General features: G+C 42.2%; 2 protein-coding genes across 3 annotated transcripts in view; both read left to right on the plus strand.

Annotated features, from left to right (window-relative positions):
* The first annotated feature begins 255 nt into the window (after positions 1 to 255).
* AMACR (alpha-methylacyl-CoA racemase) lies at positions 256 to 15,677 on the plus strand. The gene is made up of 5 exons (XM_061393778.1): positions 256 to 616; positions 3,097 to 3,240; positions 7,224 to 7,384; positions 10,770 to 10,956; positions 15,225 to 15,677. The coding sequence occupies exons 1-5, from the start codon at positions 370 to 372 to the stop codon at positions 15,632 to 15,634; spliced, it is 1,149 nt and encodes a 382-aa protein (XP_061249762.1). The 5' UTR covers positions 256 to 369; the 3' UTR covers positions 15,635 to 15,677.
* An 8,601-nt stretch (positions 15,678 to 24,278) lies between these two features.
* SLC45A2 (solute carrier family 45 member 2) overlaps positions 24,279 to 26,260 on the plus strand; it is a 35,969-nt gene continuing 33,987 nt past the window's right edge. The window contains exon 1 of one of the 2 annotated variants that reach the window (XM_061393776.1): positions 24,279 to 25,275. In XM_061393776.1, coding sequence (XP_061249760.1) covers positions 24,747 to 25,275 — 529 coding nt within the window. In that variant the 5' untranslated portion in view covers positions 24,279 to 24,746. The remainder of the gene's footprint in view (positions 25,276 to 26,260) is intronic. The other variant, XM_061393775.1, reaches the window with a different exon arrangement.

Genomic DNA, 26,260 nt, shown 5'->3' on the forward strand with positions numbered 1-26,260 from the left:
AGAGGTATAAACGGGTCCATAGAGCACAGCGGCTGGGAAAAACCATCCTGAAACATCCAGGACCAGCCATGGGCCCCACCCCCACCCCCATACCCCCAGGTCAACCCCTAGGGCACAATTTAGGATCCCCTAAAGTTTGCGATTTAGCAGCAACAGCAGCAGAGTTTTAAAATCTAAGCCACCTCAGGCCACTAACAGCCCAGATCCGGAGGCGGTCCGAAGACGCACTATTTCGCAGGCTCTGCGGCTGCGCGCAGACGCGTGGGGGCGGGGCCACGAGGGAGGGAGCGTGCGCCCAGGGCCTGGGCTGTAGAAACCGAAGTTCAGGCAGCTGCTGCTTCTTCGGTTTGGGAAGGAGACGCTGGGCCCATGGCGCTTAGGGGCATCACAGTCGTGGAACTCGCCGGCCTGGCCCCGGTTCCCTTCTGCGGTATGGTTCTGGCGGACTTCGGGGCGCAGGTGGTGCGTGTGGACCGACCCGGCACCCGCAGCGGCCCGAGCCGGTTGGCCCGAGGCAAGCGCTCTCTGGTGGTGGACCTGAAGCAGCCGCGGGGAGCGGCGGTGCTGCGGCGCTTGTGCGCCCGGGCGGACGTAATGCTGGAACCTTTCCGCCCCGGTGAGCCTCCTGCCCCTACGCGGGGCCAGAGAGGGGACGGTCCCCGCAGAAGGGAGGTCGCCGCGCCCGACCGCTTGGGGCTGCACCCCGCATACCTTTGCCCTGTTGCCACCCGAACCCTTTCCGTCCCTACTTTCTAGACCTTGCTGTTGCATTTGATGTTGCTGATCGTTCGCCCTCTGAGACGATCTTCCACTCTTGGAGTCCGAGATAATGCTGTTGTCCTCACTTTTCTTATACCTCTCTCTGACTCCTTCCCAAGTTCCCCCCCTTTTTTAGTTACTCTTTTGTGTTTGCGTTTCTTAATTACGTGAAGGTCATGAACCCTATCAGAAACAAACGAAAGCCATAGATTCTCTCCCTGGAAAACTGCATGTAGGTTCATAGTCAAACTTTGCTAAATTTTGGAGCTTGGTGTACCGGGGTAAATCCAGGCGAACACCTGCTGCCTTAAATGCTGGTGTTCAGGTTCCAGCTTCTGCTCAATTTCCTTTACACTCTGTTTCTTGCAACCCTTATCCATTTCTCTTGTTTTTATTTTTTATAGGCAGGTGATGGCCAAGTCTATAACTGTGCCCCCTTCTTTTAGAGCCACAGACTTCCAGAATAGGCAAGTTCTGCCCACTTCTATCTGACCGTCTCCTGGGCACTGCAGCTTCCACATATTCCAAACTGAGCCCCACGTCTTCCCTACTAAAATGTCCTCTCCTCTTTCTGTATCATTTCAGTGAATAGAACCAATGTCCACCCAGTTGCCTGAATGAAAAACTCCTACCTTTGTCTAGGCTCCCAAATCTTCCTTTTCCACCACCAGCTTTCAATTATCATCAGTCCCATCATTCTTCCTCCTTTCTGTGACTTCTGGATTCTTTGCACACCTGCTGCAGCTTCATTGATAACAGTTGTAACAGCCTTTTAAAGCTGATGTTTGGGTCTAGCACCACTTTGATCTTTCCTCAGACACCTGCTCTTGCTCAAGTACAAATCCCATTTGGTATATAGCTGGAAGTCAGTAAATGGGGAATGAATCAGCTATGTCGGGCACCAGGTGTATTTAAATGTGTGAGTGAATCCACCCTCAGATCTGAGATTACAACAATAATAATTTAGTAATCAGGATTGTATTATAATTTAATAATACACAACTTGAAATTGAAGGAGGCTCCACATGGGTAAATCATTTGTCTTAGTATTAGGGGAGAGGTGGAGCTGTGAATACAGATATAGCTGCAGGGGGTGTTGGGGTGGATTGAGGCTGATGTCTTTCTAGTTAGAGAAAGAGTTTAATTGAAGTATGGTTGATTTACAGTGTTGTGTTAATTACTGCTGTACAGCAGAGCCACTGAGTTACATATATATTCTTTTTCATATTTTCCATTTATCACAGGTTTATCACAGGATATTGAATAGAGCTTCCTATGCTATATAGTAGAACCTTATTGTTTATCCATTCTGTATATACTTGTTTGCGTCTGCTAATCCCAAGCTCCCAATTCATCCCTCTCCTATCCTTCACCCTTGGTAACCACCAGTCTAGGAATAGAATCCTTTTGTAACTTATCATAGCTTTGTGGAGACAAAGTCAGTGAGTTTTATTATCTAATTTTATATCTTTAACCCCAGGACTCTTTAGGTTCCCTGGCTTTAGCAGAATAAATATTGATTGACCCTTGAACAAACCAGGGCTAATCTGTACTTTAGTTACAGTGGTCCTCCACAGTTCCTCGGCATCCATCAACCACAGACTGTGTAATACTGTAGTATTTACTTTTGAAAAACTGCATGTCAGTGGACCCAAACAATTCAAACTCACCTTGTTCAAGGGTCAGCTGTACTCACTGATAACTTAAGAGCGATTAAATGCTGCTGTTGCTAACCCTTCTTCCACCAGATATTTATACTGAGCCTTTTTGTAGAGGAACTGCTGGGCATGTTAGAGGCTGTGGAAACAGATGAGGCATGAATCCTGCCAGAGGAGCATCTGAGCTGTTTGGGAAGCTGGAATATATACATGCATAAGTATAGCAGGCACCCATGCAGGCATAGACATAAAAGAGGTCCTGAAAGGAAAAGCAGCTTCCAAAAGTGAATTTTTGATCAATTAAAGACCCAGAGTAACTTCCAAAAGAACAGACCATTTCTAATAAATTACTTAGGAGCAAACTGGGGAAACTCTGAAGGGGCTGACTGAAGGGATGGAATGTCCACTCTGAAGATGCTTGGGTATGCCTGCAGGGATGTAGGGCAGTGCTGAAGGGAAATAGCATTCTTGGGGTGGGGGGATCTGCCACACATTCCAGAAATGGGGGCTTCACTATCTGGGTTCTTAATTACTGGCAATACGTTCATTATAAACTCACAACAAATGTTACCAGTTTTCCTTGCAAAAAAGTGCTGTTTTATATTTGCCACAAAGAAGGGATTATACCCATCTTCAATTCATGCTGTCCTTAAAAAATAAATGTAACTTTTCTCTTAAGGGGTAATGGAAAAACTCCAGCTCGGTCCCGAGATTCTGCAGAAGGAGAACCCAAGGCTTATCTATGCCAGGTTGAGTGGATTCGGCCAGTCAGGAAGGTTCTCCAAGGTGGCTGGACATGACATCAACTATTTGGCTTTGTCAGGTATGTTGGAAAAAAAAGCAATTTCTCTACACTCTTTTTTTTCCCCCTAGTCAAGATCTACAGTTACACATTAGAATTTTTTAAAGGCGAAGTTTGGAATATTTATTGGAATTAATAAAGAGCGTGTACTTCTTTAAAAAAGATTGGTTTGTCTTGGAACAGTCATTGTCAGCCTCCCTCTGATGATTCGATCGTAAGGAATCTGCCTGCAATGCAGGAGACATGGGTTTGATCCCTGGGTTTGGAATATCCCTTGGAGGAGGGCATGGCCACCCACTCCAGTATTCTTGCCTGGAGAATACATGGACAGAGGAGCCTGGCAGTCTACAGTCCCTGGGGTCGCAAAGAGTCGAGCAACTAACACTTTCACTTTCCCCTGCCTTAACACACAGGGAGGGGTAATACACTCACTAGTAACATTTACTGACTATGTTTGTGGAGTGAATTCTCCAACAAGCCCCTGCTAGGAAGTAGGAGACTTATTGGTAGTAGAAATGGTTGTACTGTAGTTTGCAAAGATACATTAATAGTTTCAATCTGGTACCCCCTTACTTTATTGTGAATTGTCGACTGAGTCATGATTTTAGAAATTCTATGAATACTAGAAAAAGCCCATGGTTTTCGCCTGTACAAACATATCTTGAAAGTGTTAACCACTCAGTCATGTCCAACTCTTCCTGACTCCATGGACTGTATCCCACCAGGCTCCTCTGTCCATGGACTTCTCCAGGTGAGAATACTGGAGTGGGTTGCCATTCCCTTCTCCAGGGGATCTTCCTGACTTAGGGATAGAATCTGAGTCTCCTGCATGGCAGGCAGGTTCTTTACCCTCTGAGCTACCAGGGAAGCTCTTCAGTTCAGTTCAGTTCAGTCGCCCAGTCCTGTCTGACTCTGTGACCCCATGAATCGCAGCACGCCAGGCCTCCCTGTCCATCACCAACTCCCGGAGTTCACTCAAACTCATGTCCATCGAGTCGGTGATGCATACAACCATCTCATCCTCTGTGGTCCCCTTCTCCTCCTGCCCCGAATCCCTCCCAGCATCAGGGTCTTTTCCAGTGAGTCAACTCTTCGCATGAGGTGGCCAAAGTATTGGAGTTTCAGCTTCAGCATCAGTCCTTCCAATGAACACCCAGGACTCATCTTTAGGATGGACTGGTTGGATCTCCTTGCACTCCCAGGGACTCTCAAGAGTCTTCTCCAACACCACAGTTCAAAACCATCAATTCTTCAGCACTCAGCTTTCTTCACAGTCCAACTCACATCCATACGTGACCACTGGAAAAACCATAGTTTTGACTAGACGGACCTTTGCTGGCAAAGTAATGTCTCTGCTTTTCAATATGCTATCTAGGTTGGTCATAACTTTCCTTCCAAGGAGTAAGCATCTTTTAATTGCATGGCTGCAGTCACCATCTGCAGTGATTTTGGAGCCCCCCAAAATAAAGTCTGACACTGTTTCCACTGTTTCCCCATCTATTTGCCATGAAGTGATGGGACCAGATGCCATGATCTTAGTTTTCAAAATGTTGAGCTTTAAGCCAACTTTTTCACTCTTCTCTCTCACTTTCATAAAGAAGCTTTTTAGTTCCTTTTAACTTTCTTCCGTAAGTGTGAAGTCATCTACATATCTGAAGTTATTGATATTTCTCCCAGCAATCTTGATTCCAGCTTGTGCTTCTTCCAGCCCATTTCTCATGATGTACTCGCATATAAGTTAAGCAACCCACTCCAGTGTTCTTGCCTGGAGAATCCCAGGGACGGGGGAGCCTGGTGGGCTTCCGTCTATGGGGTCGCACAGAGTTGGGCACGACTGAAGTGACTTAGCAGCAAGCAGGGTGACAATATACAGCCTTGATGTACTCCTTTTCCTATTTGGAACCAGTCTGTTGTTCCATGTCCAGTTCTAACTGTTGCTTCCTGACCTATATACCGGTTTCTCAAGAGGCAGGTCAGGTGGTCTGGTATTCTCATCTCTTTCAGAATTTCCCACAGTTTCTTGTGATCTACACAGTCAAAGGCTTTGGCATAGTCAATAAAACAGAAATAGATGTTTTTCTGGAACTCTCTTGCTTTTTCCATGATCCAGCAGATGTTGGCAATTTGATCTCTGGTTCCTCTGCCTTTTCTAAAACCAGCTTGAACATCAGGAAGTTCATAGTTCATGTATTGCTGAAGCCTGGCTTGGAGAATTTTGAGCATTACTTTACTAGCGTGCGAGATGAGTGCAATTGTGTAGCAGTTTGAGCATTCTTTGGCATTATCTTTCTTTGGGATTGGAATGAAAACTGCCCTTTTCCAGTCCTGTGGCCACTGCTGAGTTTTCCAAATCTGCTGCCCATTGAGTGCAGCACTTTCACAGCACCATCTTTCAGGATTTGAAATAGCTCAACTGGAATTCCATCACCTCCACCAGCTTTGTTCATAGTGGTGCTTTCTAAGGCCCACTTGACTTCACATTCCAGGATGTCTGGCTCTAGGTGAGTGATCACACCATTGTGATTATCTGGGTCATGAAGATCTTTTTTGTACAGTTCTTCTGTGTATTCTTGCCACCTCTTCTTAATATGTTCTGCTTCTGTTAAGTCCATACCATTTCTGTCCTTTATTGAGCCCATCTTTAAATTAAATGTTCCCTTGGTATCTCTAATTTTCTTGAAGAGATCTCTAGTCTTTCCCATTCTGTTGTTTTTCTCTATTTCTTTGCATTGATCGCTGAGGAAGGCTTTCTTGTCTCTCCTTGCTCTTTTTTGGAACTCTGCCTTCAAATGGGTATATCTTTCCTTTTCTCCTTTGCTTTTCGCTTCTCTTCTTTTCATACGTATTTGTAAGGCCTCCTCAGACAGCCATTTTGCTTTTTGCATTTCTTTTCCATGGGGATGGTCTTGATCCCTGTCTACTGTACAATGTCATGAACCTCTGTCCATAGTTCATCAGGCACTCTATCAGATCTAGTCCCTTAAATGTATTTCTCACTTCCACTGTAGAATCATAAGGGATTTGATTTAGGTCATACCTGAATGGTCTAGTGGTTTTCCCTACTTTCTTCAACTTAAGTCTGAATTTGGCAATAAGGAGGTCTTAGAATGACCTAATTCTAGATTTCTAAGAACCGTATTGCCGAGTAAAAGACGTCTCAAATATTCTGTGTGTACACATTTAAAGGTTGAGGAAAAGAGTGAGTGGAGAATTGATTTTTCATATCTATTTAAAAATGCAATTCCTTTTCTTTTTCTTGTATTTATTTTCTTGCATCTCTTTCTAATAAGAATGGAAGTGCCTTATACCATTGTTAAGTCATAAACTAAGTGGATAGCAACCTTCCTCCCCACACACACAACTCAGTGAATAAAAACTTAGCCATAGAATTCTGAAAATGTTAGTAGGAATAAAGTTTTAAAGAAAATAAAGACATTAAAAAAAAAAAAACAAGGAAAGGAAAACCATCTTATAAATATACCGAACAAGTTTAGGTTTAGAAAAGGATTAGATATTAATTTTTACTTACAACTAGTAGCTAGAGAGATTGGTTTCCCTTCTAAGATGTTCACGTATTTATTTAAAGTATACATTAAATGGGCTTTTTAACCCATTTACCACTGGATGGCTCATTGGTAAAGAATCTGCCTGCTAATGCAGGAGACACGTCTGGGAAGATCCCACATGCCATGGAGCAACTAAGCCTGTAAAGTACAGGCTTACTGTTGAGCCTGTTGTTCGAGAGCCCCAGAGCTGCAATGACTGAGCCCACGTGCCACAGCTACTGAAGCCTGTGTGTCCTGGGGCCTGTGCTCTGCAACAGGAGAAGCCACTGCAATGAGAAGCCCATGCACTGCAATTAGAGAGTAGCCTCCACTCAATACAACCAGAGAGAGCAACGAAGATCCAGCACAGTCAAAAATAAATAAATAAAAATTTTAAATGCACATTAAATTTACCCTTTATGGTCCTCCTTTTTTTTTTTTTTTTTCCCCATGGTATAGGTGTTTTATCAAGAATTGGCAGAAGTGGTGAGAATCCATATGCCCCGTTGAATCTCCTGGCTGACTTTGGTGGTGGTGGCCTCATGTGCGCAATGGGCATCATTATGGCGTTGTTTGAACGCACATGCTCTGGCAAAGGTCAGGTCATTGACGCAAGCATGGTAAGTGTTAACTGGGGAAAATGATAAGCCTAGCGTTTGTTCCTAAGGTTGATACATGGCTGCCTCAAATCCTCTTTTGAACAAGACAGGAGATAAATTGAGATTTGAAATTTGAATCCAAGTTACCAAAGATAGCCTTCTCTTTAAAATAGCTTCATATGTTTGACATGTGTCAGAATGTCATATTTTGACCGTCTGTTTGTGGAGTCAACTTTCTAAACTGTTCATGACTCACTTGATTACTACGTTGTGTTTCAGTGATTTTCCCCGTCTTATGTCTTGTGCTTTGAATGTGATTTTTAAGAGATCTTCATTCAAAACTGGGCCCAGGAAGTCTCCTTTAGCAGGAAGAGGAGATTCTTGATGATGCTCAAGTAAAATGGACCAGTTTAGACCTTCCTGCTGCACTGTGTAGCGAAGATTTGAATGTCAGGCTGCTTCAGTGTCGTCTCTCTCACACACGGAGCACTTGCTTCATGTTCTCTTAGGCACTTCTCCTATGTGATTTCTCCTAATCCCCAAAACAACAATTTCACTTGGAATACATTGTTTGTTTGTTTGTTTCCAGTTCTACCTGTTTATTGCTACCAACCCATCTCCCTCCAGACCCCTCACACATGGGCACTCAGTTGTGTGACCCCCATGGACTGCAGTCCATGAGGCTTTTTTATCCATGGACTTTCCAGGCAAGAATACTGGAGTGGGTTGCCATTCCCCTCTCCTGGGATACATTGTTACTGAACCGAGTTAGACCTGTAACAGGGATTCCCTCATGGCTCAGCAGGTAAAGAATTCACCTACAGTGCAGGAAATATAGGAGATGTGAGTTTGATCCCTGGGTCAGGAAGATCCCCTGGAGGAGGAAATGGCAACTCACTCCAGTATTCTTGTCTGAAAAATCCCATGGCCAGAGGACCCTGGTGGGCTATAGTCCATGGGGTTGCAAAGAGTAGGACATGAGTGAGCAACAGACCCATAAAACTGTTAGGACATCTTTTTTCAACACACTCATCAGCGCATTCAGAACTTTGCCTGAGTTCTCACAGCTAGTTGATGAGAGCCGTCTAGTGCCACTATACAGGTTACATTTGGACCTATCTTTGCTGGTAGGCTGGAGAGTGGATTTGATGAAGACAAGACTGAGAGATAAAGGCAAGTACTAAAATGGTCAATGATAGACTAGGTCTGGATTTAAGGATTCACATTTGGCAGTGAAGGGAGAGGAAGGAATCAAGGATCGCGCCCTGATCTCTGACTTAGAAGACCCAGTGGATGGTGGCTCTGGTACCCTGGGGAGAACCACTGAAGGAGGAGGCTGATTGGAGGGGACATATATCTTATTCTTTTAGACGAATAGTTTCCAAATGACTTTAGCAGCAGAATCTGTGACCTAGGCCTGCCCATGATGACCTGGAGTCATCTCTTCATCAGACTGTTCCCTTAGAAACTGTAGAGTTAGGGCTTCCCAGGGGGCACTAGTGGTAAAGAACCCACCTGCCAATACAGGAGATGCCTGAGACTTGGGTTCAATCCCTGGGTTGCAAAGATCCCCCTGGGGGAGGGCATGGCACTACACTCCAGTATGCTTGCCTAGAGAATCCTCATGGACAAAGGAGCCTGGTGGGCTATAATCCATTGGGTCACAAAGAGTCTGGATGTCAGACAGGACTGAAGCAACTCAGCATGCACGCACATGGCATGTGGGGTCTGTTTTACTGTGTTTACTCCTGACCTAAGGGAGCGCTTCTGACCTGGGGGACTGCGTGTTGGCATTCAGGCCATTGGCCTATGTGATGAGAATAATATAAAAAGTTGGGAAACTGAGGCTGCAGTTTCCCTGCCTCAAGGGCTGTCATCTGTGGCAGCACATGCTGCATTTGGATGAGGGGGAAGAGAGGTATGTGCTTGGTAGCCTGTTGATGAGATAAGGATTATAATTGCTGTGTCTTGTCCTGTGTCCTTCTATGGCGCCAAGTAAAGGTGGAGTTAGATTAGAGCCTGTTTGTATCCTGAGTGAGCCAAAATAGACCCATAACACTGTAAGGACATCTTTTTTCAATAGTCTCATCAGTACATCCAGTGTATGCTGCTAAGTCGCTTCAGTTGTGTCCAACTCTGTGCGATCCCGTAGACGGCAGCCCACCAGGCTCCCCCGTCCCTGGGATTCTCCAGGCAAGAACACTGGAGTGGGTTGCCATTTCCTTCTCCAATGCAGGAAAGTGAAAAGTGAAAGTGAAGTCGCTTAGTCATGTCCAACTCTTCGAGACCCCCATGGACTGTAGCCTACCAGGCAGATCCATGGATTCAAGTGTTCATGAGCTTCCTCAAGCTAAAAGAGAAAACTGAGACGTATCTAAAGATGGGCTTCCCAACTGGCACAGTGGTAAAGAATCCACCTGCAGACCCTGGAGACAAGGGTCCGGTCCCTGGGTTGGGAAGATCCCCTGGAGGAGGAATTGGCAACCCACTGCAGTCTTCTTGCCTGTTAAATTTTGTGTTTGTTTCGTAGCCAGAATCCGTGAGAAATCGCATGCTCACGGTTGGGGCCTTTCTATTAATAACCTCAGAGATGAGGATGCTTTGCTGGCCTTCTTCCTGGAGTGCCAGAAGGACAGGGAAGTGTTCTTTAGTTAGCTCAGTGCGTCTAGTCTCATGACAATCATACCGGAGATGTGAATCCTTTTTATTTCAGGACTAGTGGGAAGCTGGCATTCCCAAACTAGTTTGTCTGTACTCAGCAAACCTTTATCACCTGCCAGCCACATTGTTATGTTTATTCTGTAACTTTCTAGTGATAATTAAAGTTAAAATATGTTAAATATTCAAATTTGTTTTTCTTGCGCTGGGTATCAAAACTAGAATCAACTAAATATAACTGTCATGCAATTTACCTTTAAAATGTGATCTGCTTCATGTGTTTGTGTGTATGTGTTTATAAGTACTGAGATCAGATGATAGATTTTTCAAAAACCTTTTTCTTTATTTCAGCTTTTTTATCCTGACCATTTTTAACATATATAAAAGTAAAGAGAATATATAATTAGCTTCCTAATGGTGAAGTAAGCTTACTAGTGAAGCTAGTCTCACTTAGCTTCAGAAATTGTCAACATTCTGCCAGTCTTATTTGAAAAGAAGAGCAGAAGTAGTTCCTCGAAGTCTCTTCTGAACAATATTCCCTGATCTGAATAGTGCAGGAGCTCTATCATAAACCTGTCCTCACTCACTTTCTCTAAATATTCAAAGAAGTTGTATAATTAGGTATAATCTTTCTATATTCTAAGATAAACATTTTTATACAAACATTTTTTTAAAACCCAAGTAGGAATCAGTCATAATTTGTATAGTTGCATTACCTGGATTCACGTTGTATTCTGTTTCTTCAAAGGTGGAAGGAACAGCATATCTAAGTTCTTTTATGTGGAAAACCCAAGAAACAGGATTGTGGGAGCAGCCCCGTGGACAGAACATGTTAGATGGTGGAGCTCCTTTCTATACAACCTACCGGACAGCCGACGGGGGGTTCATGGCTGTCGGAGCAATAGAGCCCCAGTTCTATGAGCTGCTGATCAAGGGTGAGTAACTTTTCAGGAACCTCTTTTCTGTGGATGTTTTCCAGCCTCTATTTTGGGGTCTTTTGAAGTTCATGATGTCTTTTATTATATGTATATACCCACTTTATAACTAGCCTAATGATGGTCATCATTATATTGTGAGGCGCTTCCCCCATCTTTTAAATTGACAAGTAATTTTATAAAAAAGGTCTATAAATAGCTCAGATTAAAAAGATCATAATCCTTTTTGTGGGCGTTCAGTGTTTTTATTACCTTTCATACTCAGTGCTGTGCTAAGTCTCTTCAGTTGTGTCCAACTCTGTGCGACGCTATGGACCATAGCCCGCCAGGCTCCTCTGTCTCTGGGATTCTCCAGGCAAGAATACTGGAGTGGGTTCATGCCCTTCTGCAGGGGCCCTCCCAACCCAGGGATGGAGCTCAGCTCTTCTGTCCCCTGCACTGGCAGGCAGGTTCTCCACCACTGGTGCCGCCTGGGGAGCCATACTCAGTGGTGCTGGATATTTATCCTGCCCGTTGCACGGCCACAGTCTGTTCTTGCCTGGAAATGATCTGCTGGTTCTACCAGTTTTTATTCCTTGATGGATAGGTGTCCCTCCTGGTACTTAGTAATGGGGTCACCAGAGCACAGAGAGACTTTGGCAAGTGAGAGTTTGTTGGGATATGTCACCGTCACCTGATGCTTCTGCGGTTCACCTTTCTTGCAGATTCTTGTCTTACTGATATGTTGCCACAGGTTAGCAGAAAAATTTGGGATCCCTTCTGCCCTGACTGATAATTGGACTGAAGTTATCTTGTCCCTGTGAAATGTGAATCTAAAGTTCACTTCACAGATTATTTCATTTCTAAGAAGTTTTAGAATATATGCTGAAGCGGTGTGACAAGCACATGTGTTGCAGCACATTTATCTTCCAGCTTTAAGTTTGGAGTTTTATGTCTGATAGCTTTTCAGATGCAAAATGCTACTCAGAGTAGTCTGTATGTTGCTGGAATGATGGTTTTTGTAAGCATCAGAATGCATTCTGTGATCAACTATATTACCTTCCCTAACTTAACTGTAAGTTAGAAGAACGATAGAACAGAGAGGTGTGGACAAACTCCCACATCGGTAATGATTTTTTTGAGTTAGTGTTAATTTATTATTTCACCGTACATTTTGAGATCTTTGAGACCATAGCTTTATTTAGCTCTCAGTGTCTGAGCATAAATACACAAGGTTTTTGTAAGGCTCAGAATCCTCTGTGCTATGTTTCTAATGCTTCCAGGGCAAAGAAATCTGAAAATACTGAGACTCTCATGACATAAGATTCTTGTAGTAAAGGCAATAGAGAATTTTTTAAAGTTGCTTTAAGATTTCAAAATATTATTAAAAGAAAGCCAGGAAATAAGTGTTGGTGAGGATGTGGAGAGATTGGAACCCCATGCGTTACTGGTAAGAATGTAAAATTATACAGCCATTGTGGAAAATGATATGGTGACTCCTCAAAAAATTAAACATAGAATTACCATATGATCCAGCAATTCCACTTCTGGTTATATATCCAAAAGAATTAAAAGTGGGAACTTAAACAGATATTTGAACAGGGACTGGGGGAAGCAGAGAATAGAGTGTTAGTGTTTAATGGGTAAAAGTGTTAGTTGCTCAGTTGTGTCCAACTCTTTGCAACCCCATGGACTGTAGCCCTCCAGGCTCCTCTGTCCATGAAATTCTTCATGCAAGAATATTGGAGTGGGTTGCCATTCCCTTCTCCAGGGGATCTTCCCAACCCAGGAATTGAACCTGGGTCTCCTGCATTGCAGGCAGATTTTTTACCATCTGAGCCACCAGGGAACCTGGTACAGTTTCAATTTGGAAAGATAAAAAGTTCTGGAGATGAATGGTGGTAATGGTTCCAGAACAATATGAATGTACTTAATAACATAGTACTATATTCTTGCTGCTGCTAAGTCGCTTCAGTTGTATCCGACTCTGTGCGACCCCATAGATGGCAGCCCACCAGGCTCCCCGTCCCTGGGATTCTCCAGGCAAGAACACTGGAGTGGGTTGCCATTTCCTTCTCCAATGCATGAAAGTGAAAAGTGAAAGCGAAGTCGCTCAGTCGTGTCAGACTCCTAGCAACCCCATGGACTGCAGCCTACCAGGCCCCTCCGTCCGTGGGGGGACTCCAGGCAAGAGTACTGGAGTGGGTTGCCATTGCCTTCTCCAGTGGCTAAAATGGTCAATTTTATATTTTGTATATTTTACCACAATTTTAAAAAATGAAAAAATTCAAAATAATGTATTTTTTATGAAAAAAGTGTAAACAATACAGAATTTATAAGGTAAGAGGTAAAAATTATCCCTTGTCCTTCTACTTTAGGAAAGTTTGGAATGTGGCCTTTAAGAATTTTCCCTGTACACATACAGACACGATTAAATTTTTTAATAATCTATATAATATAAATATATTATAATTTGTATAATATAAATATATGTATATTATATAATTTTTATAATATATATATAATTATATACATTATATTATATATTTATATAATGTGTAAAATACATAACCACATGTTTATAATTAATACTTTTTTAATTAAAAAATATAGCAAAGACATCATTTTTTGTCAATACCGAATATCTTCAGCCTCACCCTTTTAAATAGCAGCCATGTTGACACAGCTGGTGTGTCAGAGTCAGGGGTAGAAGTGTTCTGATTTCTAGAAAGAGTCGGACACAACTGAGCGACTGAACTGAACTGAACTGATTCCGGTGTACAGACCTGTGCACCTTAACAAACCCGTGTAACCTTAAGTTTAGTGTTTGTTGGAGAACTGTTGGCTGCACTTCTAGTTGATGATTCTGATCACATTCTGATTAAAAAAAAAAAGAAAACTTTATAAAAGCATGCATATATGTTTCCAGCAGTTAGCCGTGGTCTACTTACTTAAGCGCTTTGGCTAACTGCTCATTTTATATGCTTCTTAATCACAGAGTTTGGGACAATCAAGAAGAAGAAAGCAAAGTGAAAGACATCCTTAGAAATATTTCTTCATAGGTTACTGTGGTAAATCTGAAACTATGGCTTTATATCTTTCCTGGTTTTGAATGGGACAGGTGGCTACAGAGAACAATGTATTTGCACAGGTGTTTTTTCACAGCTGTTCAGAATTATGTGAGTTCTTATATCCTTACATCCCTAAAAACTCTACGAAGAGCCTATAGTATTCCTGTCTTCTTACCTCTGTAGGCACTTCTGCATCTTCAGAGCAGCTTACAATTATTGGTCATTGTTTTTCAACACTGTAGATAAGGAGAGGATGAAAAAAAATGAGAATTGCTCGATTAACTTGGCTAAACTTATGCAAAATATTATGCATAATTTAAATTTAGAAACCCTCTTATACAAGAGGGAATAAAAATGAATTACACCAAACCCCAAAGGCAAAGTTGCCCTTTGGGTATAATTTAATCAGCACTGGAGTTGGGGTGTATCTACAGGGGTGGGTGGGTTCCTGTAGTCAATAAAGGGAGCACAGATCAAGTCATGGACTGGAGAAGCCATCCTTCTTGTGATATTCCCTGGCAAATCCTCTCATCTTCTCTGTCCCTTGTGTTGAGGGGCCCTTCAGAACTCTTTGTACTTGAGAGAGAGAGTCTCTGTGTCCCTGTTGATTGGCTGGCTGATAACTTGCTGTCATGTTTGCTGTTGGAACAATTTGCATGTATCTTTGGGCTTCCCAGGTGACTCAGTGGTAAAGAATCCACCTGCCAATGCAGGAGACTCGGGTTTGATTCCTGGGTCAGGAAGATCCCCTGGAGAAGAAAATGACAACCCACTCCAGTGTTCTTGCCTGGGAAATCCCATGGACAGAGGAGCCTGGTGGGCTACAGGGGGTCACAAAAGAGTCAGACACAGCTTAGCGACTGAGCACACACATGGCAGATAATAACTTCATGACAAAGTCTCTTTTGGAAAAACTTCTCAGAGGGAAGAAGTTGATTTCTGGAAACTAGACAATTAAAAATAGACTGCTTTTGATGAAATGTAAATAATAAGATCTTGCAAAGACTTAGAAAGTCTGTTTTGAGTCCTGTTACGCTACTGCCTTCTCCAGCTTTGGCTTCAACTTCAAATTGAGTGAATTTCTTCTCTTGACTCATTTGAGAATTCTTATAAAATATCCCATTTGGGGCAAGTATGATGAGTTCAAAACTCATTTGCGCTGATTATATTTACTGCACCCAAAGCATGGTGATTTAAGAAATTCTGTTTTTCTCTCAGGACTTGGGCTAAAGTCTGATGAACTTCCCAATCAGTTAAGTATGAAGGATTGGCCAGAAATGAAGAAGAAATTTGCAGATATCTTTGCAAAGAAGACAAAGGCAGAGTGGTGTCAGATCTTTGACGGCACTGATGCATGCGTGACTCCTGTGCTGACTTTTGAAGAGGTTACCCATCATGGTCACAACAAAGATCGGGGCTCGTTTATTACTGATACAGAGCAGCGTGTGAGTCCCCGCCCTGCTCCTCTGCTGTCCAACACCCCAGCTCTCCCTTCGATTAAAAGGGATCCTTTTGTAGGAGAACACACTGAAGAGATTCTTAAAGAATTTGGGTTCAGCCAGAAAGAGATCAATCAGCTTAAGTTAGATAATATTATTGAAATTCATAAACTTAGAGTTAATCTCTAAGTTCCAAGCCCCACAGTGCAAACGAATGTGAATATTGCATTTACAGTGTAATATAAAAAAATCGTGTGCATGGAAACTTGAAAAAACAGTATCACAGTGGTCTAATTATTCTAATCAGGAAACAAGACTGATTATACAGTAATGACGGAATTCTGAAAATGGTTATCATGGCTTTTGATTTGGGAATATTTTTAGTTTGCCTGTACTAAATTGTGGCAGTTTTTCTGCCTTTCAATTTACTTGATAGGTTATATTTGTCAATTTAAAATGCTTATATATTTATAAAATACTTGAAATGCTTTATTCCCCATAAAGTTTACTCCTGCTTTTAAGTTTGTGAAAAGCTTTCCAGAAAGTTCTTTCAGTAGCACTAAAATAGCCTTTTGTTGCTCATTGAAATATTTTAGGCTCTACTGTTAACCAGAATGAATGTCCTTAGGTGGAAAAGTCCGATCCTTTTAATTTGGTAAGGAAACCATTCAGCTGGTGTCTCTGAATTAAAATTGTAGAAAATGTCCTTGAGGTTTCCTTCAGATAACTGCCACCTCTCCATCTAGACCAGCTCCTGTATATAACTGCTTGTTATTAGCATCATCCACCTGTGTCTGTTTATCAATAAACTGTACCATCATCCATTTGAAAGTCTTACTAGACTTTCCCTCCTCTTACTAGTCTCCAGCTTCCACTCCCAGTATGTCTACCTCTGTCTCAATAGACCCCACAGTTTACCTATCACTTCATTTGGCCACTGTTCAAATGTCCCTTACAGAGAGTCCTTTCCTGATCCCTGTCGAAAATAGCAACTGCCTTATCACTCACTCTCCCGGAACCCTGTTTCATTTTCCTTCATACTGCCTATCACTACTGACATTGTATGGATTAACCCCTGCCTCATTCCTTCTTTGGAGAAGGCAATGGCACCCCACTCCAGTACTCTTTCCTGGAAAATCCCATATACAGAGAAGCCTAGAAGGCTGCAGACCATGGGGTCGCTGAGGGTTGGACACAACTGAGCGATTTCACTTTCACTTTTCACTTTCATGCCTTGGAGAAGGAAATGGCAACCCACTCCAGTGTTCTTGCCTGGAGAAGCCCAGGGACAGGGGAGCCTGGTGAGCTGCCATCTGTGGGGTTGCACAGAGTCGGACACGACTGAAGTGACTTAGCAGTAGCAGCAGCAGCATTCCTTCTTAATTAGGGCGTGTTAAAATGGAAACTTTATGAAGGACTTTGTAGGTTTCATTCATTGCTCAGTTCCTGGTTCCTGGAATAGTGCCTGGCCCATATTGGAAATTTTGTGAATATTTATTAAAGAGATGAATCTCAATAGTGAAGTGCTATCAGTTCCACTTTCAGAGCTCCCATCTCCTTCCCTATCCCCATCTTCCATTGCTTCTTTCATCGAGACTGTATCACTTCTTCCTTGGATTACTGTTCAACTTCCCTTCCCAGCTTTACACCCCTAGTATCATTGCCTTCAATTTCCACCCCCCAACCTTAGCAAGATCTGGAATCTCATTTCTACATAGCACAACATCCAAAAGAAGAGAGGGTCTCAGGAGCCCTCTGCAAACCTTATCTAGTGTTTCCTTTTGTTGTTCAGTCACTCGGTCATGTCCTACTCTTTGCCAACCCGTGGACTGCAAAACACCAGACTTCCCTGTCCTTTACCATCTCCTGGAGCTTGCTCAAACTCATGTCCATTCAGTCGGTGATGCCATCCAACCATCTCATTCTCTGTCATCCCCTTCTCCTCCTGCCTTCAATCTTTCCAAGCATCAGGGTCTTTTCATATGAGTCAGTTCTTCCCATCCGGTGACCAAAGTATTGGAGCTTCAGCATCAGTCCTTCCAATGAATATTCAGGACTAATTTCCTTTAGGATCAACTGGTTGGATCTCCTTGCCATCCAAGGGACTCTCAAGAGTCTTCTCCAATACCACAGTTCAAAAGCATCAATTCTTCAGCACTCAGCCTTCTTTACAGTCCACCTCTCACATCCATACAGGACTACTGGAAAAACCACAGCTTTGACTAGACGGACCATTGACAAAGTAATGTCTCTGGTTTTTAATATGCTGTCTAGGTTTGTCATAGCTTTTCTTCCAAGGAGCAAGCATGTCTCCTTGGGTCAAGTTAAGTCACAAGCCAGCCCTATACTGGTCTTTGGTGGAGAAGGTAGGATTATCCATAGATAAAACTAACCTGCTCCTGGAGCTCCCCTGGACTCAACTTCCTGGAAGCGTGTGGGTGTTTGAGGGAGGGGTGGATTCTGGAAGTTGGTCCAGATTCCATCAGGATAGAGGAGTAGAGAATTTATGTTAACATCTCTGACATGCAGTATCTCAATTGCTTTTTGCCAATCACAAGAGGAAGGCAGGGTAGGTTTCTATACTTTATAGATGCGGACACAAGGCTCAGATGGTCCTAAACCTTCTTAGTTCACATGTCCCTTAGTGTCTTGATTTTTTTCATGGTGCCCCTAAGCCAAAAGAAATACATAATCATTCCGTTTGTAAATAATTAGGTCCCAATAACTTAAGTATTTTTGTTCTAACAACTTATTAGCTGATTGAAAAATATAGTGTACACACTTGAAAGAAGACATTTATTTTTCATTCTTTTTTAAAAATTTTAATTTTTTCATTCTTTTTTAAAAAATTATCATTGATTTACAACATTGTGTTTCAAATACAGCAATGTGATTCATTTATGTATATATATTTCTCAGACTATTTTCCTTTATAAGTTATTACATGATATTGAATATAGTTCCCTGTGCTATGCATGGAGAAGGTAATGGCACCCCACTCCAGTACTTTTGCCTAGAAAATACCATGGACGGAGGAGCCTGGTAGGCTGCAGTCCTTGGGGTCGCTAGAGTCGGACACGACTGAGCGACTTCACTTTCACTTTTCACTTTCATGCATTGGAGAAGGAAATGGCAACCCACTTCAGTGTTCTTTCCTGGAGAATCCCAGGGACGGGAAGCCTGGTGGGCTGCCGTCTATGGGTCGCACAGAGTCGGACACTACTGAAGCGACTTAGCAGCAGCAGTGCTATGCAAGGATTGTAAATCTTTATTTTACATATAGTAGTTTGTATCTGTTAATCCCACGCTCCTAGTTTATCCTTTCTCTACCCCTTCCTCCCCTTCCTCTTTTGTTAATCATAAGTTTGTTTTCTATGAGTGTGTTTCTGTTTTGTATATATATTCATTTGTATTATTTTTTAGATTCCACATATTGGTGATACTATATAATATTTGTCTTTCTCTGACATTAAGTATAATATTCTCTAGGTCCATCTATATTGCTGCAAATGACAATATTTCATTCTTTTTTTTATCACTGAGTAGTATTCTATTGTATATATATACCACATCTTCTTAATCTAATTGTCTGTTGATGGGCAGTTAGGTTGTTTCCATGTCTTGGCTATTGTAAATAGTGATGCTATGAACATTGGGGAGCATGTATCTTTTCAAATTAGAGTTTTTGTCTTTCCTGTCTATGTACTCAGAAATGAGATTGCTGGTTCACATGGTAGCTCTATTTTTAGTTTTTAAGGAACTTCCATTCCTCCCCCCACCATGGTGACCTCACCAGCACACACCGCCATCAACAGTAGGATGGTTCCCTTTTCTCCACACTGTCTCCAGCATTTATTAGACTGGCCATTCTGACCAGTGTAAAGTGATATCTCCTTGTGGTTTTAATTTCCATCTCACTAATAATTAGTGATATTCAGCATCTTTTCATATACCTGTTTGCTATCTGTATGTCTTTGGATAGATGTCTGTTAGGTCCTCTGCCCATTTTTTTATGTGAGTTGTTTGTTTTGAGATGTTGAGCTGTATGAGTTGCTTGTATATTTTGGAAACTAGGCCCTTGTTGGCTGCATCATTTGCAAATATTCTCTCTCATACCATAGGTTGGCTTTTCATTTTGTTAATGGTTTCCTTTGCTGTGCACAAGCTTATAGGTTTGATTAGGTCCCATTTGTTTATTTCTGCTTTTATTTCTATTGTCTTGGGAGACTAATCTAAGAAAATATCTAAGAAAGAAATGATTTATGTCTGAGAATGTTTTATCTATGTTCTCTTCTAGGAGTTTTATGGTGTCATATCTTATATTTAGGTCTTTAAACCATTTCGAGTTTACTTTTGTATATGGTGTGAAGGAGTTTTCTAGTTTCATTGATTTACGCACATAGCTATCCAGCTTTACTAACACCACTTGTTGAAGAGACTGTCTTTTCTCTATTGTGTATTTTTGCCTCCTTTGTCTAATAGACTATAGGTGTGTGGGTTTTTTCTGGGCTCTGTGTTCTGTTCCATCTACATGTCCATTTTTGTGCCAATAGCATGATATTTTGATGACTATAGCTTTGTGGTATTGTCTGAAGCCTGGAAGGGTTATGCCTTCAGCTTTGTTCTTTCTCCTCAGGATTGCTTTAGCAATTCTGGGTCTTCTGTGGTTCCATAAAAACTTTAGAGTTACATTTTTCTAGTTCTGTGAAAAATGTCTTGGGTATTTTGATAGGGATCACACTAAATGTGTAGATTGCTTTGGGTAGTATGGCCATTTTAACAATATTAGTTCCTCCAGTCCAAGAGCATGGTCTTTTCCATTTCTTTGAATCATCTTCAGTTTCCTTTATCAATGTTTTATAGTTAACAGCATATAGGTCTTTCACCTCCTTGGTTAAGTTTATTTCCAGGTATTTTTAAATGCAATTTTAAACAAGATTATTTTCTAACTTTCACTTTCTGATAATTCATTGTTAGTATAAAGAAATGCAACAGAGTTCTGTGTATTAATCATGTATCCTGCTACCTTGCTGAATTCATTTGTTGGTTCTAATAGTTTTTGTGTAAAGTCTTTAGGGTTCTCTGTACAGAGTATCATGTCATATCCAAATAATGACAATTTTACTCTTCCCTTCCAAATTTAATACCTTTGATTTCATTTTCTTGTTTGATTATTATGGCTAGGACTTCTAATACTGTGTTGAATGGAAGTGGTAAGAGTGGGCATCCTTGTTTTATTTATGAATTTAGCAGGAAAGCTTTTAGTTTTTCACTGTTGAGTGTTATGTTGGTTGTGGGTTTGTGGTAAGTGCTTTTATTATGTTGAGATATGTTCCCTCTATACTCATTTTGATGAGAGGTTTTGTCATGAATGGATGTTGAATTTTTCAAATGCTTTTTCTGTGTCTATTGAAATGATCATGTGGTTTTTGTCTTTTCTTTTATGTTAACGTAATGCTTCGCATTGATTTGTGCTTGTTTAACCATCCTTGTGACCCTGGAATAAATACCACTTGATCATAGTATATGATCCTTTTTATGTATTTTTGGGTGCAGTTTGCCAATATTTTGTTGATGATTTTTGCTTTTCATTAAAGATATTGTCCTGTGATTTTCTTTATTGGTAATATTTTTTTGTCTGATTTTGGTATCAGGGTGATGGTGGCTTCATAGAATGACTTTAGGAATGTTTCCTCCTTTTTAATATTTGGGAGTAGTTTGAGAAGGATAGGTGTAAGTTCTTATTTGTATGTTTGGTAAAATTTCCCAGTGAAGCTGTCCAGTCCTGGACTTTTGTTTGCAAGACGTGTTTTGTTTTTTGTTTTTTAAAGTATAGGTTCTATTTCACTTCTAGTGATCAGTCTGTTCACATTACCTGTTTGTTCTTGACTCAGCTTTAGTAGATTGCATTTCTGTTGTGTTTGTGGAGGGAGTTAAGCTCAACATCTTCCTACCCTATCATCTTGATTTTCCTCCTTATATCATTTTTAATCACTAATGGGTCATAAGTGCCTATTGTACACTGTGCAGCTTCTCATGTCTTGGAATCAGATTGGATGTCAGTATCTTCGTTTTCTGTTCCACATTGATATTTGTAATGCTTCTTATGTCTGTGGAAAACCCAGCTTTACAATAATCTAAAGTCAGTGAAAGGATTGTAGTGCAGTCTTATGTTGCGAGTATGAACTGTTTCACTCTTCCTTCAGGTGTTATCTGAAAGATGTTGAGTTTCACTGTGTTTACTGCCTTAAAAATTTTAAATCTCCTGAGATATCCCTTTGAGTTCATTGTGGCTCCCTGGGTTACCTTGGCACACAGTTTGAGAAATACCAGTTTAAGTGATCTACTCAGGGAAATACAAGAAGAAACAGGCAGAACCAGCATTTAAACTTTAATATTTTGACTCCAAGTCTTGTTCTTAGACCATTTTTACTGTCTTTCCTATGAGATCATGTTTCCCTTGCCACGAAGACTTTCATTTGAATTCAATGTCCAACAAGGAAAATACAACCCACTAGAAGTCTTCAAAACAGAGGAAATTAATATCACCAATTATTACATTAGTGATAAAAGAGATGAGAAGCCAAGGGAGGCAACGCAGATACAAGCAACCATAGGAATCTAGGAACACTCCCATAGGTGCAGGATCGATGGGAAAGGTAGTGTTATGGGGACCCAGAAGCTAAGGTTGGCAGCTGGACCCACAGTGGAAATGCAGCCACTGCCAGAGATGTCTCAGGACACAGAAAGAGGGGGAGGAAGTATCCTGATATCTTCCTTTCACCTGCCTCCTGTCTTCCCACCAGTTCCTCCCACTAGACAAATCTACCTGGAAGCTAGAGAGCAAGGGAACCTGGGAAACGTAGTCCCTTAGGTATGGAGCATAAGATGAGGAGGAGGGAATGGATCTGAGCAAACAGGCAGTTGACCAGCACTGCAAAGTGTAGCATATATACTTTATAATTCCTTTAGCAAACATTTACTGAGGACCTACTAGGTGCCAGGTATCATGCTAGATGCCATATGAGCAGAACAGACCTGATCACTGCTCATTAGAGAATCAAAGACTAAAACAGAAGGAAATGACAGATGAATGGATAAAGAAGTTGTGGTACATATACACAATGGAATATTACTCAGCCATAAAAAAGAATGCATTTGAGTCAGTCCTGATGAGGTGGATGAACCTAGAACCTATTATACAGAGTGAAGTGAGTCAGAAAGAGAAAGATAAATATCATATTCTAATGCACATATACAGAATCTAGAAACATGGTTCTGAAGAATTGATTTACAGGGCAGCAACATGGCAAATAGATGGGGAAACAGTGGCTGACTTTATTTTTCTGGGCCCCAAAATCACTGCAGATGGTGATTGCAGCCGTGAAATTAAAAGACACTTTCTCCTTGGAAGGAAAGTTATGACCAACCTGCTGCTGCTGCTACTGCTAAGTTGCCTCAGTCGTGTCTGATTCTGTGCGACCCCAGAGACGGCAGCCCACCAGGCTCCCCCAACCCTGGGATTCTCCAGGCAAGAACACTGGAGTGGGTTGCCATTTCCTTCTCCAATGCATGAAAGTGAAAAGTGAAAGTGAAGTCGCTCAGTCGTTCCCGGCTCTTAGCGACCCCATGGACTGCAGCCTACCAGGCTCCTCTGTCCATGGGATTTTCCAGGCAAGAGTACTGGAGTGGGGTGTCATTGCCTTCTCCAATGACCAACCTAGACAGCATATTAAAAAGCAGAGACATTACCTTGCCAACAAAGGGCCATCTAGTCAAGGCTATGGTTTTTCCAGTGGTCATGTATGGATGTGAGAGTTGGACTATAAAGAAAGCTGAGCACCAAAGAATTGATGCTTTTGAACTGCGGTGTTGGAGAAGACTCTTGAGAGTCCCTTGGACTGCAAGGACATCCAACCAGTCCATCCTAAAGGAGATCAGTCCTGGCTGTTCATTGGAAGGACTGATGTTGAAGCTGAAACTCCAGTACTTTAGCCACCTGATGAGAAGAGCTGACTCATTTGAAAAGACCCTGATGCTGGGAAAGGTTGAGGGAGGAGGAGAAGGGGACAGCAGAGGATAAGATGGTTGGATGGCATCACCGACTCGATGGACATGGGTTTGGGTGAACTCCAGGAGTTGGTGATGAACAGGGAGGCTTGGCGTGCTGCGGTTCATGGGGTCTCAGAGTCAGACACGACTGAGTGACTGAACTGAACTGAACTGAACTGAAAGGAGAAACAGACATAGAGAATACACTTATGGACATGGGGAGAGGGGAGGAGAGGGTGAGATGTATGGAAAGAGTAACATGAAAACTTACATTATCGAATGTAAAACAGATAGCCAACAGGAATTTGCCGTATGGCTCAGGAAACTCAAACAGGTGCTCTGTATCAACCTAGAGGGGTGGGATAGGGAGGAAGGTGGGAGGGAGGTTCAAAACGGAGGGGATATATGTATACTTATGGCTGATTCACGGAGAAGGCAATGGCAACACACTCCAGTATTCTCGCCTGGAAAATCCCATGGACACAGGAGCCTGGTAGGCTGCAGTCCATGGAGTCCCTAAGAGTCGGACATGACTGAGCAACTTCACTTTCATTTTTCACTTTCATCCATTGGAGAAGGAAATGGCAACCCACTCCAGTGTTCTTGCCTGGAGAATCCCAGGGACAGGGGAGCCTGGTGGGCTGCCGTCTACGGGGTCGCACAGAGTTGGACACGACTGAAGCAACTTAGCAGCAGCAGCAGCAGCAGCAGCAGCATGGCTGATTCATGTTGAGGTTTGACAGAAAACAACAAAATTCTGTAAAGCAATTATCCTTCAATAAAAAAAATGAATTAAAAAAACGAAAAAAGCAGGAGAATAAACAGAACTATGTCAAGTATGGAAGAAAAATATTGCAGTGCTGTGGGAGAGTTAGTAATTTAGAAGGGGCAGCCTCTCACTATTTTTAAGTCTAGTTAATTGACTCGATGTGTGTGTATGTAGAAAACTTGTGTTCAAGGAAGGACAGAATATTATATCCAGAAAAAGTTTAGAAAAAACATTGACCCCCTTCATACTTAACATCTACATTATAGGGCTTTATTGTCCCAAAGCTATGTGTGATTGTGTGTAAATGTGTGTGTGTGTGTGAGAGAGAGAGAGAGGCAGAATCAGAGAGAGAACAGTACAAAGGAAGATTCCTTTAGAAACACATTCAAAGGAGCCAGAGGGCTCCCAGCTGGCTAATCTCCATCATGCTTTCCTGGCCCCTCCCCCTTCCTTCTCATCATAACTTGTGATCTTAGAGGCATGAAAGAATTTGAGCCCCGCCCCCAGCCTGGCCGTCTCTGCGGGCCGTGCAGCCAGGCTCCATGTCAAATCCACCTGGGAGCGCGAACCCCAGGGCCACGGAGACGGTGGTGGGCTTGCAGGCAGGTTCCCCGCCCAGTGGCCATGGGCGACAAGAGCGGGCAGTCTCCCCTACGCACCTATAAATCCCTTGATGAGGAGGGCCTCTTCGGCTCTGCGGAGCTGCCCAAAAGACCCACGGGGAGCCTAGTTATGCACAGCATGGCCATGTTCGGCCGGGAGTTCTGCTATGCGGTGGAGGCGGCCTACGTGACTCCAGTGCTGCTCAGCGTGGGCCTGCCCAAGAGCCTGTACAGCATGGTGTGGCTCCTGAGTCCCATCTTGGGGTTCCTGCTGCAGCCCGTGGTGGGATCGGCCAGCGACCACTGCCGGGCCCGGTGGGGCCGACGGAGACCCTACATCCTCACGCTGGGCCTCATGATGCTCCTGGGCATGGCCATGTACCTCAACGGGGATGCGATCATATCAGGTCAGTGGACTGCACCTGGTAGGCTAGGTAGGCTGGGTGGGAGAAGGTCCTGTTATGCAACTCAGGACAAGGAGAATGCAAAGTTCTTTCTGTGACAGTCAAAAAATGGTTAAAACTGATTCCCTAAGTTACATTGAATTTCCACCTTTGAGTGACCCAGATTCTGTAGTTAGGCACCTTTACTTTTAGAAACGTCAGGATACATTATTTTTTAATTGTTGTGAGAACTTAAAAATGGGATTATATTTTTACCTATTTTATTATCTTATGTATTGTTACGTTGATCAATTATGGGGTTTTGTGTGTGTGCCCACCACACCTTATTTAGGACTTTCTCAAATTAACCAGCTGCCTAATGGCTCCATAAATTTTTCCAATAAATGTGTGTCCAAAGAAGAGTTAATGATGTTCACAGCTTTATATGGAGTCTTGTAACAGGTACAGGGCATCAGCCTGGCAGCTCAAGGGGACATTTTTTCATTGCAAATCATGGACATAGACCTGATGGTGAGCACTTTTTCTAGCCATTAAACAGCTGCTGATTAATCAGTAATTGGTGGTAGTATATATCACATTGAAAGAAAGAATTGTTAAACTTAAAAATAGCACACATTTTCTGACCATTAACTCTCAGGGTAGCAGAATGGATGATAATGAGCCATGATAATCAGTTATCATCTCTATGTATTTAAAAGTGGGCATGAATCTATAAATGTATATTTCTGGAAGAATTTATATAAAAAAAAAATACCTGAAAAGAAATTTTGCCTCTAAGGAAGGGTGCTAAAGGCCTGGGGGTGAGAGGGGGAAGTTAAGCTTGTCGTTCACTTATTTTTGTAGTGAATTTTTAAAATCAGGTGCATATATTACACGTTTTCTTAAGTTTAAAAAATAAACTGAAAGCATGAGAAATAGTTATGAGGGGGTGAATGAACAGTGGTATGGTCATAGGATGAATATCATTTAGGTGTTAAAATTGTGACAT

The sequence above is a fragment of the Bos javanicus genome, chromosome 20, assembly GCF_032452875.1.
Source record: "Bos javanicus breed banteng chromosome 20, ARS-OSU_banteng_1.0, whole genome shotgun sequence".
Classification (NCBI taxonomy): domain Eukaryota; kingdom Metazoa; phylum Chordata; class Mammalia; order Artiodactyla; family Bovidae; genus Bos; species Bos javanicus.

Excerpts from the sequence above, each read along its gene's own strand:
- AMACR (XM_061393778.1), top strand. The coding sequence starts at position 370 with ATGGCGCTTAGGGGCATCACAGTCGTGGAACTCGCCGGCCTGGCCCCG. Across the intron at positions 7,385-10,769 it reads AGGTCATTGACGCAAGCATG|GTGGAAGGAACAGCATATCT; the intron begins GTAAGTGTTAAC and ends GTTTCTTCAAAG. Across the intron at positions 10,957-15,224 it reads CTATGAGCTGCTGATCAAGG|GACTTGGGCTAAAGTCTGAT; the intron begins GTGAGTAACTTT and ends TTTTTCTCTCAG.